General features: G+C 32.0%; 2 protein-coding genes across 4 annotated transcripts; both read right to left on the bottom strand.

The window, feature by feature from the left end:
- Window positions 1-252: 252 nt before the first annotated feature.
- On the bottom strand, window positions 253-6,496 carry CRK17 (cysteine-rich receptor-like protein kinase). 3 transcript variants are annotated; one of them, XR_005886562.1, is made up of 9 exons: window positions 5,375-6,496; window positions 4,609-4,746; window positions 4,367-4,488; window positions 4,083-4,293; window positions 3,681-3,918; window positions 3,087-3,237; window positions 2,685-2,946; window positions 1,969-2,164; window positions 253-1,192 (listed from the first exon to the last, which is right to left on the bottom strand). XR_005886562.1 is itself a non-coding variant. In XM_006588306.4 (7 exons), exons 1-7 carry the CDS (start codon window positions 6,162-6,164, stop codon window positions 2,614-2,616), a joined length of 1,983 nt encoding a protein of 660 aa, XP_006588369.1. In that variant the 5' UTR covers window positions 6,165-6,494; the 3' UTR covers window positions 2,399-2,613. The 3 variants fall into 3 exon arrangements, 2 of the variants coding, with proteins under 2 accessions (XP_006588369.1, NP_001234962.1); XM_006588306.4 differs by lacking the exons at window positions 253-1,192; window positions 1,969-2,164 and having other exon boundaries at window positions 2,399-2,946; window positions 5,375-6,494; NM_001248033.1 differs by lacking the exons at window positions 253-1,192; window positions 1,969-2,164 and having other exon boundaries at window positions 2,614-2,946; window positions 4,367-4,746; window positions 5,375-6,164.
- Window positions 6,497-9,422: 2,926 nt separating this feature from the next.
- CRK16 (cysteine-rich receptor-like protein kinase) lies at window positions 9,423-12,646 on the bottom strand. The gene is made up of 7 exons (NM_001254643.2): window positions 11,723-12,646; window positions 10,953-11,093; window positions 10,735-10,856; window positions 10,423-10,633; window positions 10,049-10,286; window positions 9,831-9,981; window positions 9,423-9,737 (listed from the first exon to the last, which is right to left on the bottom strand). Exons 1-7 carry the CDS (start codon window positions 12,555-12,557, stop codon window positions 9,423-9,425), a joined length of 2,013 nt encoding a protein of 670 aa, NP_001241572.2. The 5' UTR covers window positions 12,558-12,646.
- Window positions 12,647-18,664: the final 6,018 nt, after the last annotated feature.

Below are 18,664 nucleotides of genomic sequence, written 5' to 3'. Positions count from 1 at the left end.
TTTTTATTTTTTTTTCTATTTATTTATTTATTTATTAATGTTTGGAGAGAGAATAATTAAGAAAAGATATGTAGGAAAAAATGATTAATATAACTAAAAATTAAAAAATATCTTATAAAAAGAAATAAACAATTTTTTTTTAAAAAATATTATAATTAGGGATGAAGAAAGATATATATATATATATATATATATATATATATCTGACTTTACTGGGGAACGGATCCAAGTTAACATGCGACGGCCCATTTGAATCTGCCCTTATCTATAGTTATCATTTACGTACCCAGAACAATTCAACATTTCAACTAACTAAAAAATCAAGTGACAAATTAAAATGGGGGGAAATTAAAAGTGGTAATTAACCTATACATTCACGGTGCATCATTTATAAATGATTACAACAATATTTATAAATGATTTATATATGAATAAAATCTACCCCTAAATTTATTAACAAGAATCAGCTTAAGTTATCGTTTATTTAAAAGTTGGGTAGAACTAATTTTAAACTATTAAACATAATTTATAAGGTATTTTTCAATTAATCTCAACAATAGATTTTAAAACATGTGTCACGGTAGAATAAAATGATTTCTAAAAGGTTAGCCAAACAGGTAATAAGAATAGGAAATGAATGAGTAATTTCATCCAACAAGTCAATATATTAGGTTCGTTGGCACGAGGCTCCTCCTCCTTTGGGGTCAATTAAGTGCAACACAGATGTGTGAATTTAATTAACAACATGGCCACGTATTCTGCTAGTTACTTGTGGTAGTGTTTTAAGAACACACTACGGCAGATCAGTGGTTTTCACTTTTCAATGCTCTCATGGGTGAACTTTGTGGAATTCTCACAACTTTTGGAGCTGATGACTTGGTCCAAGACTATATATATTCACATATTATGGATAGAATGCGACTCTATTATATTGTGAGTGGCTGCATGTCAAACTCGATGTCTGTGCATGGTTGCCATCATCATCACATTCCTTATTAATGGTCCATGCATGGTTGAAAGCATCCAAAGTTGGAGACATCGTTGACTGCTTGCCCAGCATGGTTTACTCCTTCCCTTTGGACACTCTATGTTCCTTTCTTGCTATATACATTATCCATAGTTATGTTATGGTCATGCTTTGCCCCACTATTTGACTCACTAGCTTTCTGTTTGATTGGGCCTTAGGCCATCCCTTCAACCAAAAAAAAAAAAAAGGATTTTCTTAAGGCTATATTATTCTAACTATGATGTGTAGCTAATATTGTTCTATCTCTCTTTTTTATCAATTCAAATCAAACTTTAGTTTTCCTTTATTTATTGCATTAATCATAGGTCTTATCTCTTTTAACTACTATTCAAGCCATAATTTTGAGACTTCAGTTAGAAATTTAAACAAGTTATAATACTCTGTGGCGTTCACTTCTTCAAAATGAAGCTGTTCATTTTTGTCACCCATAATTCTTTAACGTACTATTTAACGATACTCGTGTCGTGGACCCTTTTTTCACTTTATTCTTTTCCTGCACTTTCCTTTCAAATAATAACGAAATACGTATTCTAATATATTATATTTTCTTTTCTTTTTTAGACTAAAAATGAATAAAAAGGTTTATATATTATTATGTGCGAGAATAATAATTAATTTTAGCACCTATTGATCTGAGCGATAAAGTACTGTTCTCCTTAATATTTTTTTAAAATCCCACATATTGAGAAAACATGGATTTTTTTTTATAATTGAGGTAATTCACTCAACTCATGTTAATCAAAGGATAAACAATTTCCAAATGATAGGATTGTAAAGTTATATCTGTGTGTGTTTCTTTTCTTCTTCTTTTTATTTTATAAAAAAATACTACTAAAGTTGTATTAGGATTGTATTTTTTTATAAAAAAATATTAGGATTGTAGTATTAAACACTATAATGTCTATTAAATTATGATTATGATGAAAGAATGTAGCGCTAACCTTCCTGGGTCCTATGGGTCAAGACGCATGCCAAACACCAAGGAATTGTCAAATCTAGGTGGCTTCTTTAAAACCGTGGGCGGCCTTAAAGTTGGAATTTCTTCATGTTAATTCAACCTACTATGCCGCAAGCTAGCCACATCTGACCGTTTCTCTCAGTCCACCAATTCTTTCCAATATTTTTTTAGGGTAAATGCTGTAATGATCGTATACAATTAATCATTAATTTCGGTTTAAAATGTTCAATGTTGCCTCAAATTAATATAATTAGTTCCTTCTATGAAGTGATAGCTTAATTACTTTTTATAAATAATGTATGGTGAGTTTAAATAACTTTTTCAACAAATACTTATATATAAAAAAGAAAGAAAACCAAACATAAAGTGCAAATTAATTTTTTTATATATTAAATTTTAACTAATTTTATATATATATTGGGTATCATCACATCATTTTATTACAACATCCTCTTAATATTCTTTCAACATTTTATAAATAAAATAGTAAAATATAAATAGTAGAATATTCCATATTTTAAAACCTAAAAAATATATTAATATTTTCTTCAAATTCCAGTGGAGGAAAACTTAAGTTGAAACATCTAATCAGTTTAATTTGACATAACATATAGTAATTAGTAACAAACTATCGAGGGAAGAAAGCAGTCGTAGACATCTTATTCACAGAGGACAAGGAAGAACGATTGGTGGAGTAACCTGAAGATGATTCATGTTCAGCTGAATGTCTTCTCATTCTGCCATGCATGAAAAATGCTGGTTCTAGAGGGAATGGCATTTCAAGCGATGGGTTGCTAAGATATGAAACAATGGTTCCCATTGTAGGCCTATCATCTGGATTTTCTTGTACACACAATAAACCAATCTGCATACACTTTTCAACTTCGTTTGGAACATAAGACTCTAGCAGAGTTGGATCCAGTAATTGAAATGATGATTCATCCCTCCAGTTATTCCATGCCTGAAACCATAAATTAAATAGATTTCCCTATTATTGCCTTCTTAATTTGTATTTATGTCTCTTTTGAACTATGGTTCACTAGAGGGCATGACAAGAAAAAATATATAGAATAAGAGAACAAACAAGAATTTGATACTCACATAACTCAAGAGGTCATCAACACGGCATGATTCAAAATAACAAGAGTTCTTCTTCCCACTAATAATCTCAAGAACCATAACTCCAAAACTGAATACATCAGACTTCTCAGAAAATTGTCCATGCATTGCATATTCAGGAGACATATAACCACTGAAAAAGGAGAGTAAAAAAAAATCAACATGGAGAACATATGTAACTAGACTAGTCATACAATGGAGGATGAGTTGACTGGTTAGCCCAAGTAAAGTAGTAGTGGCATAGAAGCAGTATTGCATCGCATTGTAATCACAAATATTAGTGAAGTGTCCCAAGAAAAAGGAACAGTACGTATTTGAAACTCAGTGTAGTTCCCGACAATATTAATCAAGCCTCTTTGAGACTGAATTATTATACCAAAGTCAAAGTAATACTATAGTTGTAGGCCATAAAAGCGACACATATTTTCAATATTAATTTAACCAGAACCAAAGTGATGGGCGATAGAGTATGCAGAACGTATCATATTATTTTATGATGATAAATAAATGAAGCACATAAATAAGAATATATTTGTGTAAGAGATAAGGGTGGTAAAGATAAGGTTTGCAACTCACTATGTGCCCACAACTCTATTCGTACATCCTTGAATTTGGTCTGTAGCTACCATCCTTGCCATTCCAAAATCAGAGATTTTTGGATTGATGCCATTGTCCAATAGAACATTGCTTGGTTTGATATCACGGTGTATAATCTTAAGACGAGAATCTTCATGAAGATAAAGAATACCTCTTGCAATTCCTTTTATGATTTTAAACCGCTCCGACCAAGTTAATTGTCTGTGCTTTTGGGAATCTATAAAATACGTACCATCAGCCAACAAAGTTCGAAAAGTATAAGTGGGCACCAATTTATGATCAGCTACATAATTCAAACATACTCAAAACATTTTTTTCAAATAATGATGAAAAAATAGAAATGTAAAACTTAAAGTAGAAATAAATATTGAAGAGTCATACCAAATAAGAAGTGGTCAAGGCTCTTGTTAGGCACATATTCGTAAATAAGTATTTTTTCTCTGTCTTCTTGGCAAAATCCTACTAATCTCACCAAATTTTTGTGTTGAAGTTTTGCTATTAACAACACTTCATTTTTGAATTCCTCCGCTCCTTGCTTAGAATTTGTTGATAATCTCTTTACAGCTACTTCCTCTCGGTTAGGAAGGATTCCCTAAAATTAAATGGCATCAGAAAAGTACAAGAAAACAATATGGATGATACATTAACCGTCACACTTTTTTTACCTTGTACACTTCTCCGTAACCCCCTTTGCCAATCCTGCGGTCTTCAGAAAAATTGTTTGTGGCTGCTTCAATTGTAACCAAATCAAATTCCAAAGACTCCAAGACAGTGTGTTCTGGCCCAACTACATAACAATTCACAGAACAGTTATTTGAAATGCTCACAGCAAGTACAAAGTTAAGAAAAAAACTCGAGGCTTTACTATTAAGCTCAAATGTTGAAGACAATAATTCATTGGCATTACATTTTTCTCTGTCACCGGCCTTCCGTTTCTTTCTCGCTTTTATCCGGATGAAACAATAGCCAAAGCCAAAAAGCATCACCAAAACGACAACCAAGACAACAACGATCACAATCACTTCAGTTCCAATATTTCCTCCACCTGTCAAAACGAGTCATATATTGACAAACCACACGCCATCAACACATTTTAAAGTTTTCTTAAGTGGTAAATTAATGAACAAAGATCACATTGGACAATAATGCTGATTATTTCAAGTCACTTTTTGATATTCATGCTTTACTGTCATCAAACGAGATCTTATCTCTTTTGTATCACACTATTACGCAATCTAGACATAGTGTTTTATTGGGGAAAAAGGGGAAAGAAAAGAGATTCTTTTTTGCATGGACCACATCTATGTCCTACATAAGCAGCAATTCACTAAGGATAAAGGATTTGGCGCTTTGCTGTGAATATTTAAGATACATACATACTATGGTGAAAAGATTTTTTTTTTCTGTATGGATCACTTTTTTTTTTCTTTATTCTTCTCAAGATTGCAATTTCGAACATAATGCTAAGGATTTTAAGGTTATGATGACTGCATCGCGACCAAAATTGTAGTTGCATCAACTACACATTTAATTTATCTGTAATATTTCTCGTAACATCAAAGATCAAAACAAAACAGTGAGTGCGATCACAGTTTAAAACCTTGATTCTTTCTATTAAAATCTCTTTATTTCGATAATTTTCCATAGGAGAAACAAAAGAAATATAAACTTACGCTTAATCATTGTTGGCGCGGAGGTTCCCGAATGCTGATAAAACGGATACGTCTCATACCTTACAATGCAACTCGGAAACAGAACACTCGCTCCTATGCTCCCTCCGCAGCAAGACTTGACAAACTCCGCCGCCGCATCGGTGACACACCGTATGCAGTCTCCGGCAGCCAAGTCCGGCGTGCACTGCGCGAGGCCATACAGTGTCACACTCGCAGAAGTATTTTCTTGCTTAACCGCATATCCATTATTAGACTCGGCAAGAGCCAGTGCTGCTTTATGTGGTAGTTCATCGAAAATGGATCCTAACGCAGTGTAGAATCCATTACTATGCAAAACCAGAGGGTCCCCCAATGGAATATTGATCTTGTGCCTTGGCCTCTCTTCCATTTTAGAGAAGATGAGCCTATAAGAGTAGCGCAATAAACACTCGTTGTACCAAATCACAGCCTCTTTCGATGTGGGACATGAGGAGGCTATGGTTAGTGTTGCAAAACCCACACACTCTCTGCATAGAGCAAACGGCACGTCTCCACGGCACATGTAGAGGCCATAGACGGCGTTCGAATCTTTACCTGCGGTGGCGTTGAAGAATCTAACGTTGTTGGTTACGTTGGAGGAAAGGTAAGAGAGGAGGGTGTTGAGGTTGGTGTTGAAGGTGCTGTTCGGAGTGAAAGTCTTGTTGCTCGAGCAGCTAACGTTGTTGAACACTGATGCAGAGGTTTCTGTAACGGTGAGTGAAAGGGTGCAAAGTAGGAACAGTGTTAGACTAAGTTTGGACCTGATAATCATGATGCTGAAAAATTTTCTGCACTGAGACGGAGAAATGAGTGATGGGCATGCAAATGTGCGTAAACGGGGAGTAATCAGAGACGGAATCAGAGACGGCGCAGTGTATGAATGGGATTGAGGTTTGTGAGCATTAGTCAACAAAGCAAAATCTTGAATTGTTTAAAAAATGTGGGAAAATTGGAAAATCTAATAGCCACAATACGACTATTAGTAACGTAGCGAATGCATTTTCCTCCATTAATTCTATGGATTATTTACGGAATTTGGCATTTCAGAGGGTGCGGTCGAATCGCATTGTCAATTCTTGTTGCTGGTGGAGTCGGCATAGCATGTGATTGTAGAAACCATTTTGCCTGTACTCAGTCATTGATATGGACCCAAGCATTATTATATTTTGTCATTTAATTTAAACTATTGAATAAAAAATCATTCAATCAATTTCACTTGCTAATCACGTTAAAGTTTATCTCATCATTCACATTATTAAGTTACTGTAAAGTGGGTGAGGCATTGTACGTCCCGTCTATATTATAGGGCGTGTTTGTCGGATGAATAATTTGATCTAATGTTTTTATGTAGATTTTTTCGTTCGGCTCAAATAGCCCAGCCCTATGTGTTTGCATGAACTGCTGTACGGTTGGGAACCTGGCGAATACAGTTTTATCCTTTTTCCATCCCCTTGTACTAAGCTTTTCATATATTTCAGTTGGGATCCAAATCACACTTGTTCTGTAGCTGTCTTAATTTTTTTTTCTCTAATAAATAAAAAATCAACATGTTATTTAAAAACTAGTAGTGGAACCCATACATCGTATGATTTTATATAAAAAAAAATATTTCTCCAATAAAAAAAATTAATATGTTATTTAAAAACTAGCAGCGAAACTGGTGCATTGTACGATTTAAAAAATACAAAGAGAAATAAAAAAAGTAAAAAATGAGTACAAAAACATACATTGTACCATATCTAAATAAATTTAGACGTTATATATAATTAATTAAATCAATTATTAAAATTATAGATTTTAAAATAAATTATATTTAATATACATCTTAAAATAAATAATATTAAGATAAAATATTATTTTATATAAAAGATATTGATATAATTTTTATTATTTTTTTAAACATATTACAGAAAAAAAAAATCTTAAAAAATACATGACTTCGGAACAAATAAGGAAACTAAAATATGATCCATAATCAATGTTAAAATTGACCATGTATAACTCATAAAAAATAAAATAAAATTTTGATCATGCATATTTTATAATGGACGAGGACTAGGTTTGGACCAACACAGTCTCAATAAGGACATTTAGAAGAAAAAAATGCAATCAAACATTGAATTAACTTATTATCTAGCACAATATGTACTTATAGACATCTCATTAACAGAAAAAATGTTGTGTAGCTATATTTTGATCGATCCTTTCCAGCAAGAAAAATGCTGGTTTTAGTGGAGATGGCAATTCAAGTGCGTGACCATCAAGATATGAAACGATTTTTGTGATAGTAGGTTTATTGTTTTTATTTTCTTGAACACATAGCAAATTAAACCAATTTGAATACATTTAGTGACTTCAATTTGCGAATAACTTTCTTTCAAAATTGGATCCAATATATTCAATGGTGTTGGATCCTTCCATTGTCTCCAAAACTGTAATAGTTTATGAAATTTAATATTATTATTTTATATCTTAGCATTTAATTGGACATACATTATAAGTTTGACAATTGATTAAATAGTTAAATATTATACTCACATAGCTCAAGAGACCATCTGTCATATAGGATGATGCATGTGAATTTATATTTCTTTTTCCAGATCTCTAAAATCGTGACTCGAAAACTAAAAGTATATGATTTTTTTAGAATTGTCCAAACATTACGTGTTCCAAAGACATATAACCACTACATAAAAAAATATAAATTAGCTAAAATATATCATGTGAAGAAGTGACAAGAAATAATATATATATATATATAGATGAAAATTTGAAACTTATTTTGTTCCAACTATTTTTCTGGTTTTTCCACTATCTTGATCTATTTCAACAATTCTAATCATATCAAAATTTGATATTTTGGAATTTATATGTGTATTTAATAAAATATTATTAGGTTTGAGATTTGCATGTATAATTTTAAGGTGACAATAATCATATAAATAAAGAACTACTCAAGCAATTTTTTCTGGGCTGAGACCAAATTAAATTGTTATGTTGGGTACCGACAATATTTATTAAGAAAGTGAAACATATATGTTTGTAAAGTTAAAATATAATGTTTTGAAAAACATGCAAAATTTTAAGAGTTAAAGGTCAAGCATCAAACCAAATAAAAACTTATCAAGCTCCTATTCGGCATGAATTCATATATAAGAATCTTCTCTTGCACATCTAATCAAAAGCCTATTAACTCCACAAGGTTTCTATGTTGTAGTGTGCTATCAATAAAATCTTAGTTTTAAATTGAACTGATCCTTGTCAAGAACTTGCTGATAGTCTTTTAACAACAATATGTCGTCCACAAAGAAGAATGCCCTAAAAATATAAATCATTCTTGAAGTGAACAACATAATCATAAATTAAATAAATCATTGGCTCAAACAAAAGCCCATTATTATGCTTTTGAAATGCTAAATTTATTAGCATCAGGTGGTGGTGTGGTCTTTATATACCACTGAGAGTTTAAAAAGAGTGTGTCTCTTCGGTGAGAAATTAAAAATTAAGCCGCCGAGAGAATAGAAAAAGGAATATAGGACTGTGCGTGTGTGTTGTGCTCTTCGTTTCATGCAGCGGAGGGAAGGAGAAAAATATTCAGAGGAAGTGTGGAGCAACAGGCGTGGAGAAGAGGTTCTTTTGGTACCAATTATTCTGTATTTTGGTTCTCTCTATTACTTGGTTATTATTCGTTTGGAGTTTTCTTGTGTTGTTATCCACCCTATTGATAAAGTGTAATTTTGGTTCCTATATAACATTAATAAACTTGTTTCATTTTGTCGACCATACCTTTTACTGTGCTATCATTTGATAAAATATGTATGTAACACTTAATGTCTACTTAGTACTTGCAGAATTTTTTGAATTTTATGGTGATTTCGAAAACGTTATTGTCCGAATTTTCTGAATTTGCCTATTATTTGTATTCGAAGATGTAAATGTGCTTGTGCATATATTACAATTTAATCTCCATGGTTAAATTCAATATTCCATAGATAACAGATAAAACAGCAATGACTGTCACCATATTGCATTAACGAGGAAACAAATTAGTTAGAGTAATTCCGTTGATGGAATCACTGATATTATCCAATTCTTTGTTGGTTGTCTTGTTGCCTTCTATTCTATCACGCTTAAAATATCCTGGTTCATGAGGAGGGGGCAAGTTGATTGAAGGGCTGTTGAGGTAAAACACAACTGTTGCCATTGTAGGCCTATCATTTGGATCTTCTTGAACGCATAACAAACCAATGTGTGTGCATTTGATGACTTCTTCTGGGGAATAAGGTCCTCCTATGTTAGAATCCAATAGTTCCAATGGCGTTTGCTCTGTCCATTTCGTCCAAGCCTACAATATCCATGTGTCAATGACTCAAATCATACTCTCAACTCCATTTTCTTTCCATTTCCAGAATAGAAATAGAATAAATTTTGTACTCACATGTCTCCGGATGTCATCAATACCATCCGATACAGAAGAACAACCTTTCCTTTTTCCATTAATAATCTCTAGAACCATGACTCCAAAACTAAACACATCAGATTTCACAGAAAATTGTCCATGCATTGCATATTCCGGAGACATATAACCACTGCATGTAAAACATGACAATGACAATTGTCCATGATTGATAGGTAGAACAGAGATGAATAACTTACTATGTCCCTACAATTCTGCCTGTACTTTCTTCAATTTGATCTGCAACAACAATTCTCGCCATGCCAAAATCTGAGATTTTTGGATTCATATTACTATCTAGTAAAACATTACTAGGTTTTAAATCACGATGTATTATTTTGAGACAAGAATCCTCATGTAGATATAGAATTCCCCGAGCAATTCCTATAATGATCTTTTGACGATCAGACCAAGATAGTAGTCTTCGCTTCTTGGTATCTAGAAAAAAGTCAAATTATCTTGAATGGTCATTTATTTAGTTCAAATCAGAATGGATTCATAAAAGTTATTCATTTTTCAAGACACGTCTCTTCTTTGATGTCTAATACTAGTATATAGTTTTGAAGCTGCGTACCCAATAAAAAATAATCAAGGCTCTTGTTTGGCACATACTCATAAATAAGTATCTTTTCGTCATCTTCTAAGCAAAATCCTTGTAATCTCACTAAATTTCTGTGTTGAAGTTTTGCTATAACCTGAACCTCATTTCTAAACTCCACTGCTCCTTGCCTGGAGCTTCCAGTGAGCCTCTTCACTGCTATTTCTTTTCCATCTGAAAGAATACCCTGAAAAACATATATAAATTAACAATCAACATGGTAAATAAGTAGATAACTATTGATATTCTCATATTCTCTTTTAATATGGTAGTAGCTAATATATTTACCCTATAAACCTCGCCAAATCCACCTTTGCCTATCATGTTTTCTTTAGCAAATCTATTTGTTGCAGCTTCAATTTTGGCTAATTCAAATCGCAAAGTTTCCAGAGTGGTACTGTCATTCCCAACTGCAACAACCAAATTTGAATTCTCCAAGTTATTTGGCTAAAGGAAATGCTTCTTGAGGTTATGAAAAAAACAAGTGAATTTTTTTTTCACATTACAGCTTTCTTTGAGAATATCATGTTGATTCTTTGTTTCTTTTCTACGTAAAAAGCAGCAGCATCTCAACGCTAGAAGCACCAGTGAAACAACAATTGGAACTACAATCACAATTATTGTTAGTGTCTTCTTTTTTCTTTTCCCTGCATGAATATTGATCAATACCTTACGTCATTTCTACTTTGCAGCAAGAAGTGTTAGATAACAATCACGCAGTAGCTAAAAATATATTTCTCATAACTGGTGGGAGTATTATCTTTTGAGATATTTCTGTTGAATGATGAAGGCGAAGAAAATAAATCTTGGCTGACAGTAACAAGCAAAATGAATGGCGGACAGAAAGTGTTTAGAATGAAGTGTTATTGTTGTCAAAGGCCACTACTTACTCCACAGCTGATACTGTTTCAACTAGACCTGTCAGGGTATGTTCTCAATGTACTCAAGAAGTTGTAATGCCAGATAAAAGTCATTGGTCGATAGCAAATATGATAAGTGGGGAATAGCATATAATCTCATGATCTGACCCTACTGTTTTGAGTTTTGACAAAATCACTCGTGCATCCTGTCTCTCATTGTCTATGAAATATTAACAAAATTAAGATAATGGTAATGATCTATATTCTATAGACACTCCTTATATATCATATGATTCATATCTATATTTTTCTCTCTTGTATCTTTCTATGTATAGATGAGCACATGGGTTTTCAAGGATAATTTCTGTTAAGCGGGAGAACAAAAAACGAGAGACAACAATAGCTACCTAGCTAACCTGATGAAGAAAATGGGGAAGAAGAACTATTGGGAAGTGGCGGCGGCGACACCGAACCACCCCTGATATGTGCCTTATGGAATTGATATAATTCGTATCTAACACCACAACTGGGATATATTATTGTTCCCCCAGATTTTCCTCTGCAGCAACCTGTTGGAATTTCTGCTATGGCATCACTAAGACACCAGCTACAGTTCTCACCGGACAGGTATGGGAGGCACCAAACGTAGCCATATGCCTTTTGATTATCTGTGATGTTCACGGACTTATCAGCCGATTTGTTAGAAGCACTTGCTGCCTCACTTCTCAAATCATTCATCATATCCCACACAATGTTGTTGAAGCGCCCAACGTTACCCACATAATCCTGATCATTCATAAAGGAGAGTTTAGGACTCTCCTCCACCGTGGAGAAGAAACGACGATCGGAGTAGCGCACATAGCATACTTGGTACCATACTATAGCTTCTGTAGCATTGTTGCAAAGCGATGATATGAGTTTGGCAGCTTGTGTCACACATTCTTGACACTGTTTTGGAATGGTGTCTCTTGTACAAAGGAAGCTACCATGAACAGGGTCTGCAGTGTCTTCACTATAAACTGTAGTGTTGTAGAATTTGGCATTGTTGGTGCCATTGGAGGAGAGAAAATCTAGGAGTATTTTGACATTAGAACGATAAGCGCTATAGGAAGCAAAAGTGCTGTTTCTTGTGCAGTTATAGTAGGCTTTGGTACCTTGATCGATAGCTGCTTGGATGATAGGGGAGGGAGAGGTGTGAAGAAAGAGGGAAAAGAAAGTTGGGAGCAGAAGGAACAAATGAAAAGAACCCATGTTTTCTCGCAAGAGGAACAAGATCGAAGCTCAGATAATATCAAAACAAAGAGTGGCAATGCGGGGTAGCAGATGCATCTGCTTTCTTTGTAATAATCTTTTCTTTTTTATATATCTTTCTTTACAGTCTTTAAAGTTAAAGTTGAAAGGTGATTATATAATATAATTATATCTATCATGCTAGCTACGTACCCTTTTGCAGGAATATAGTTACGATAATATTAACCCAACGCACTTGCACTTATTTCCTTCCATTTAATTCACTCCCAAAGTCAACTTCTTTTGTTTTTTTTTTCCTTTTTAGACATGTTGTCCTGTCCGCCCAATCATTTTATATTGATCTCCACTTTTAAAATCCCACGCGAACAATATTATAGCAATTATAAAAGGTAACAACCCACTTTCTTCACGCACTGCTGTTATGGACACAATCCTTGTTGATTTTCTTTAAGATTGCCCCAGAACACCGAACGGAGCTAACAATTTTTAAACCCGCGCTAACATCAAATTTAGTAGAGCCAGATCAATAGTATTGTAAAAATGTCTGATCATTACTAGAATGACTCACTTTTTATTTCATTTTTTTATTCGGATTATAAAAACAGTAGGAATAAAAAAAACATTAAAAAAAATTATAATAATTTACACACTTTCATCAACAATTAAACTTTTTGCATTTGTTTATTTTCTTTATTTCTCATTTTCTTTCTACCCATGTTAGCCAATATTCTTGCGACATTCAAATTGTCAAAGAAACTACATTTGGTTGCATTACAGTTGGCACGTATCCAGTTCTATCAAAGTGAGTGATTTTTGGGCCATACTTTTTTAACAGTGGTGGAATGGACGTACACGCATGCCTGCATTTTGTTCGTCACCCCATTCTCCAAAACACGATGTATGGTTTCGTCCAGCTTCAACATCAACACGTGGCGTTGAGGTTTGTCGTCACATTAAGGAGGTGATGAGGTTTGTCAGTCCATCTCCTTCGCGGTGGACCCAACACTTCATTCATGGCCCTTTTTGTCATAATTGTGTTCATTTCGGCGACCATGCTTTTCTGACCCTACCATTGTTTCACAATACTGAAAATATGCACAACGTATCAGCTGCTACTTTAATCCCTTTTTCATTTATGAATGTTTAATTAAAACGTTGCTGTATCAATGCCAATGTTCAGAGAATCAGAATGTCCTTATTCTTGATGGATCTACTTGAGAATCACTCATCTTGTCCAAATCCTTATTAATGACCATGTCGTCCACTATTCTGCTACGCATAAAATATGTTGGTTTGTGAGGAGATGGTAAATCAACTGACTGATTAATTGGGCTTTTGAGGTGATTATAAACCAATGTGGGTCCATTTGATGATGACTTCGTCTTGATGATAAGATTCTTTCTTATTAAAATCCATTAGTGTTCTAACGGAGTTTTGGGATTTGCCAACCTGACCCACGTAATCCTGATCGTTCACAAAAGAAATTTTAGGACTTTCCCCCAGTTTCCAGAAGAAACAACGACTTGAGTATCCCTTAAGTATAAAATCAGTTTCTTTTACCATGGGAGGAGAGTCAATCTTGGAATGCTATAACTTATAATGTTGGAGTGGCATGTGCTATGAGGAGAAGTGGTATTGCTTGTGCAGTTGTAATAAGTGATTTGGATGGGAAATGGAGGGAGAAAAGATAAGAAAAAGGATTTCTTGACACCAAATTATGATACCTTGAGAGAAGAAAAGAGAAAAATATAAATATAATAGATGATATGATTTAATTAGAAGAGAGATAAAAAAAAATAAAGGTGTCAACTAAATATTTTATATTTGTGGGTGTTAAAAAATCAGAACTGAAAGGATAATGGATATTGCAGTATTAGTATGAAATGGAAGGAACCCATACTTTGCAGCCTTGCAGGGAAAGAAATAATGAGGCAACAAAAAATGACATCAATGAAAATACAGTGTAGGCTACCAATCTGCTTTTTGTAATCTTAAACTTAGAACTGCCAAGTGATTAAAATATAATCTTAGTTATCATGGTACTGTCATTAGGAGTATAAATATTTAAAAAATGCAATTCATTAGACTGCTTGTAAGTGTAAGTCAGTAAGTGTATAACTAATCCCACTCTCTCATAGTCATGTGGAGGCAAATTGATTAAACTGGATTAATTTTACAAATTTATTCCCGATAAAGAATCTGATTTTAAAAGCATTTCGCCATTACTACAAGTGAATCCTCCATATGGCAACAGGGCATGCATTTCGTCATTACAGTTGACGAAACAAGCAAAAAACACTTTCCAGCATGACATGCATTTTATCAGTGCCGTTAGCGAAACAGGACAAGCATTTTGTCATTTCTATTGGCGAAATAGGCATGGCACAGTTTCCACAACTTTAATGCTTGTGTCAGTGAGCTCAGTGTATTTCCACAGCCATTTAATGTAGTAATCATATTATTATTGGCGGCGAACCACGTGTGGGGGGTGGGGGGAATGAGATCCTTCAATATTTTGTAACGTGGGAATCCCTTTAACTTTAGTAATTTAAGTATATCTTTCATTTTTGTCATTGGCTAATTTGTTTTAAAAAAAATTCAGATTTGATCAGATCCATTTCATTTCATCACAATTTATTTCCTGTAAAAAAATCATCTTCTTCTTTTTTGTGATACATCTACACTCATTAACAAGTGTATCAAATTGTTGTCACAAGTAATAAAGGTATTTGGAAGTTCGAGTGTCGAATACATATGAATTGTATTTATATTTAGATTAATGCAAAACCAAGTTAAAAGCAATAGATAAAGAATTTAAAATAAAGATAAAGAAAATAAAATATTTAAATTAAGATATGATAAAGATAAAAAAAAATAGAAGATAAAATATAAGATAAGAAAAGTAAAAGATAAAAATAAAATAAAATGAGAATATGATAAGGTTGGGACCTGGTCTGCCTTGTTTGTCTAAGATGTATGAGTTTATGATTTTTCTTTATCAACTTAGGTGATTCTATTATACTCACACCCACTCGGTCAATTACTTGTCCCTCATTCTTCGGGATGACAAACCTATTTTATTTATCTATCTTCTAAATTTTTTTACAAAGACTCAACAAATAAATGCATGAAGTATGAATTTTAGATGTTTGCAAGATTCCATGAGCACATTCTATTCCTAGCAATGATTTTCTTATGAAATCCTTTATTTTTGTTCTATTAGAAGTTACCCTCTTCCCCGCGTTTAACCCTTAAAATCAATGCATGCATACCTTTTTTAAAATCTTATATGCAGGATAAAAGACGAGTAAATGAAATCCCTAGGAGAGGAGTTCTTTGGTGTTTTGCTTGGCTTGACTCCGATAAAAGAGGAGTAAATGGAATTCTGTGGTGTTTTGGTTGGTTTGACTCCCTTTTTATAGTTGTTGATATTTTTTATATCTTTTTGATTTATTTTGCTTTCAATCATATCTCCATGAGACTTTTTTCTTGTATTTTGGATATTTCCTCGATCTTTTTCTCTTTTAATCTTTCTTTTTCATATTTACAAGTCATAAATAAGAAAAATATTAATTCTTATTATTTAATACAAAAATAACTGCTAAATAAATATTTTCAAAGATATTTTTAATATATTTTTATTATTAAAATAATTCATATATATTTAGCCGTTATCAGTAAAAAAAAAAAAAAGTAAAATTTGTCGCACGGTAAACTAAATTGAGTAGAGTTTTAATTGGTGAGCAAAAATAATTTTGTGAAAACTTATTTGAAAGAAAATTTTACTAACCAAAATAAAATACAATAAAATCCCTTATAAAACAACGACCGGGAGGATATTTTTCTATACATGTTTTTTCTGTTGGGAAGTGTTCTTTTAGTCTTATTTTTATCTTTATTAAAGAAGAAGATACTTTATTGAAAAAAAAAATACTTTCCTTTCAATGGTGTATTCCATTCTTAATGTATAATTTTGTATTTATATTAATTAATTTTAATATTTTTTATTGGATTTTGATTTCTGTAATTTATTATGATTTGGATTTTGTTTTAATATAGATATATTTTTACAAGAAGAAAAAAGAATCTAGAATGAAAGGTAAAAGTTATATTTGCAAAAAAGATACGTACAATTTAATTAAAAAATTGGTATAAGATTAACTCACAGTCAAAGAATTTAATTGTATTTTAAAAGAAAAAATAAAGACATGTGCTATCAAAATAAAGTAGCATAATAGACGCATGAAAATGTAAATCAAACATATGCTTAAGGATTCTTTTTCAAATCCTTTCAAAAGATTTTAATTTTTTTAATAATAAATTATTGATTTTATTTTAAAGCAATTATTCTTTGAAAAAAAAATGTCTAACTATATAATTATTACCTTTATAGTAGTATCTATTAAATAAAGTAAGATAAAATTAATAAAATAAGAAGATAATGTAGTCAAATAAATATTTAATATTTTAAAATTAAAAGTATTTATCCTTATAGATAACCCTAAAGTGATTCTTATTTTCAATTTTTTAACTATTATTTAAGGATAATTATTGTAAAATCAATTAAAATGCTATTAAAAATACTGTATAGATGTATTAATAACATTAAATATTATATTTTTAAAATAATTTTTATTTTTACTTTCTTAATCATTATGGATATGACAATGATTAATAAAAATCCTTTTAAAATGAGGTGTAATTCAAACACGTTTTATGGGCTAGGTTAAACAATCAATGAGATTGAGATCTTAATGGATGCTCAATTATTTAGGTATTTCGCCACAAGAATCGTTGTCATTGCATACCCTAGTCATGAATATTGGTTGCCAATAATTAGTGTGTTTGATTTTTTCTTTGCTTGAAATTTTTAAATAATATGATTTGTATAAAAGATTCGAGATTGCACATTTGCACGCCTTGCAATCTGATTAAGAGAGTTTCTACAAAGTGCAAATTGAGATAAATATGAATTAGAATTTAGAAAGCAGATCAAGTCTAACCTGGCGGTCGGCTTCATTCGTCCAAAAGTAGTTTTATATATATATATATATATATATATATATATATATATATATATATATATATATATATATATATATATATATATATATATATATATATATATATATATATATATATATATATATATATATATATATATATATATATATATATATATATATATATATATATATATATATATATTTTTTTTTTATTTTTTTTATTTTTCCTATAGTTAATTTGACATTTCATAAAAAAAAACGTGAACAAAATGTAGAAACATTGAACCTTAAAAACTTGAACAAAATTTAGAAACATTGAACCTTTTTCCTCCTTTGTTATACTCCCGTGAAAACTTTCATCACGAAGTGGACATCGTTTTCTTGTATCATGCACATGAAGCCGAAGTAATACAGACACATACATTATTTTTCAGACGCTGTTGGAACATCAAGTCCTTCTAATGTCTCAGCCTTTGCATGAATGATGCAACTAAATAGTGAAACAGGACACAAATAAAAGATAATCTGAAAAGGAGAAATATGATGCTGGTTAATAGTGAACCCTCTTGCCTATTTAATGGCCAACTCATGTTTTCTTTCTTTTTTCTCATCATCTGTTTGAAAACTGTGTTATAGCTGGCTGGGTTTTCTAGTAGTAATGTCTATTGAATGTAGGAATCATTTTAATTTGTACAACACAATTACTCTGTGACACAAAGAAGGATTGTGTGATTCGTAGCAGTGTTGGTCTATTTGATTACATAGAAACATCATTTTTTTTAGAGGAGAGTCTGCAAATGTTGAGTATGTGGTGGATCTTATCAAATTTACATCTTGGTGGTGACAAACCGCCAAGACAAAAGGCTTTACTTTTTCCTTTCATGAATGGTTCATGAATTTTGTTGTTTTGCTTGCGAGCTTTGTAGTATCAAATTTGCAATTGGGTTTGAGAACCTCTTATATATTTACTTCAAATGTAACTTTAAGAGAGTTAATGAAAGGTAATGGAGAATCACTCTGTTATCTTTTATTAGCCTTTTTTTTTATCAACCCATTAGAGGTCAATTTTGAAAATTTTCATTGTAAAAAAAAAAAGTTTAT

Source organism: Glycine max, chromosome 10, assembly GCF_000004515.6.
Source record: "Glycine max cultivar Williams 82 chromosome 10, Glycine_max_v4.0, whole genome shotgun sequence".
NCBI lineage: Eukaryota > Viridiplantae > Streptophyta > Magnoliopsida > Fabales > Fabaceae > Glycine > Glycine max.
The sequence above is the reverse complement of the archived record's forward strand: the minus strand, read 5'-3'. Positions and strand labels throughout refer to the sequence as shown.

Coding starts and splice junctions, on each gene's coding strand:
- CRK16 (NM_001254643.2), bottom strand. CDS start 12,557: ATGGGTTCTTTTCATTTGTTCCTTCTGCTCCCAACTTTCTTTTCCCTC. Junction 9,982..10,048: donor GGCAGAATTGTAGGGACATA/GTAAGTTATTCA, acceptor TTTTACATGCAG/TGGTTATATGTCTCCGGAAT. Junction 9,738..9,830: donor TTGATGACATCCGGAGACAT/GTGAGTACAAAA, acceptor TGGATATTGTAG/GCTTGGACGAAATGGACAGA.
- CRK17 (NM_001248033.1), bottom strand. CDS start 6,164: ATGATTATCAGGTCCAAACTTAGTCTAACACTGTTCCTACTTTGCACC. Junction 4,294..4,366: donor GTTACGGAGAAGTGTACAAG/GTAAAAAAAGTG, acceptor ATTTAATTTTAG/GGAATCCTTCCTAACCGAGA. Junction 3,238..3,680: donor AATAGAGTTGTGGGCACATA/GTGAGTTGCAAA, acceptor CTCCTTTTTCAG/TGGTTATATGTCTCCTGAAT.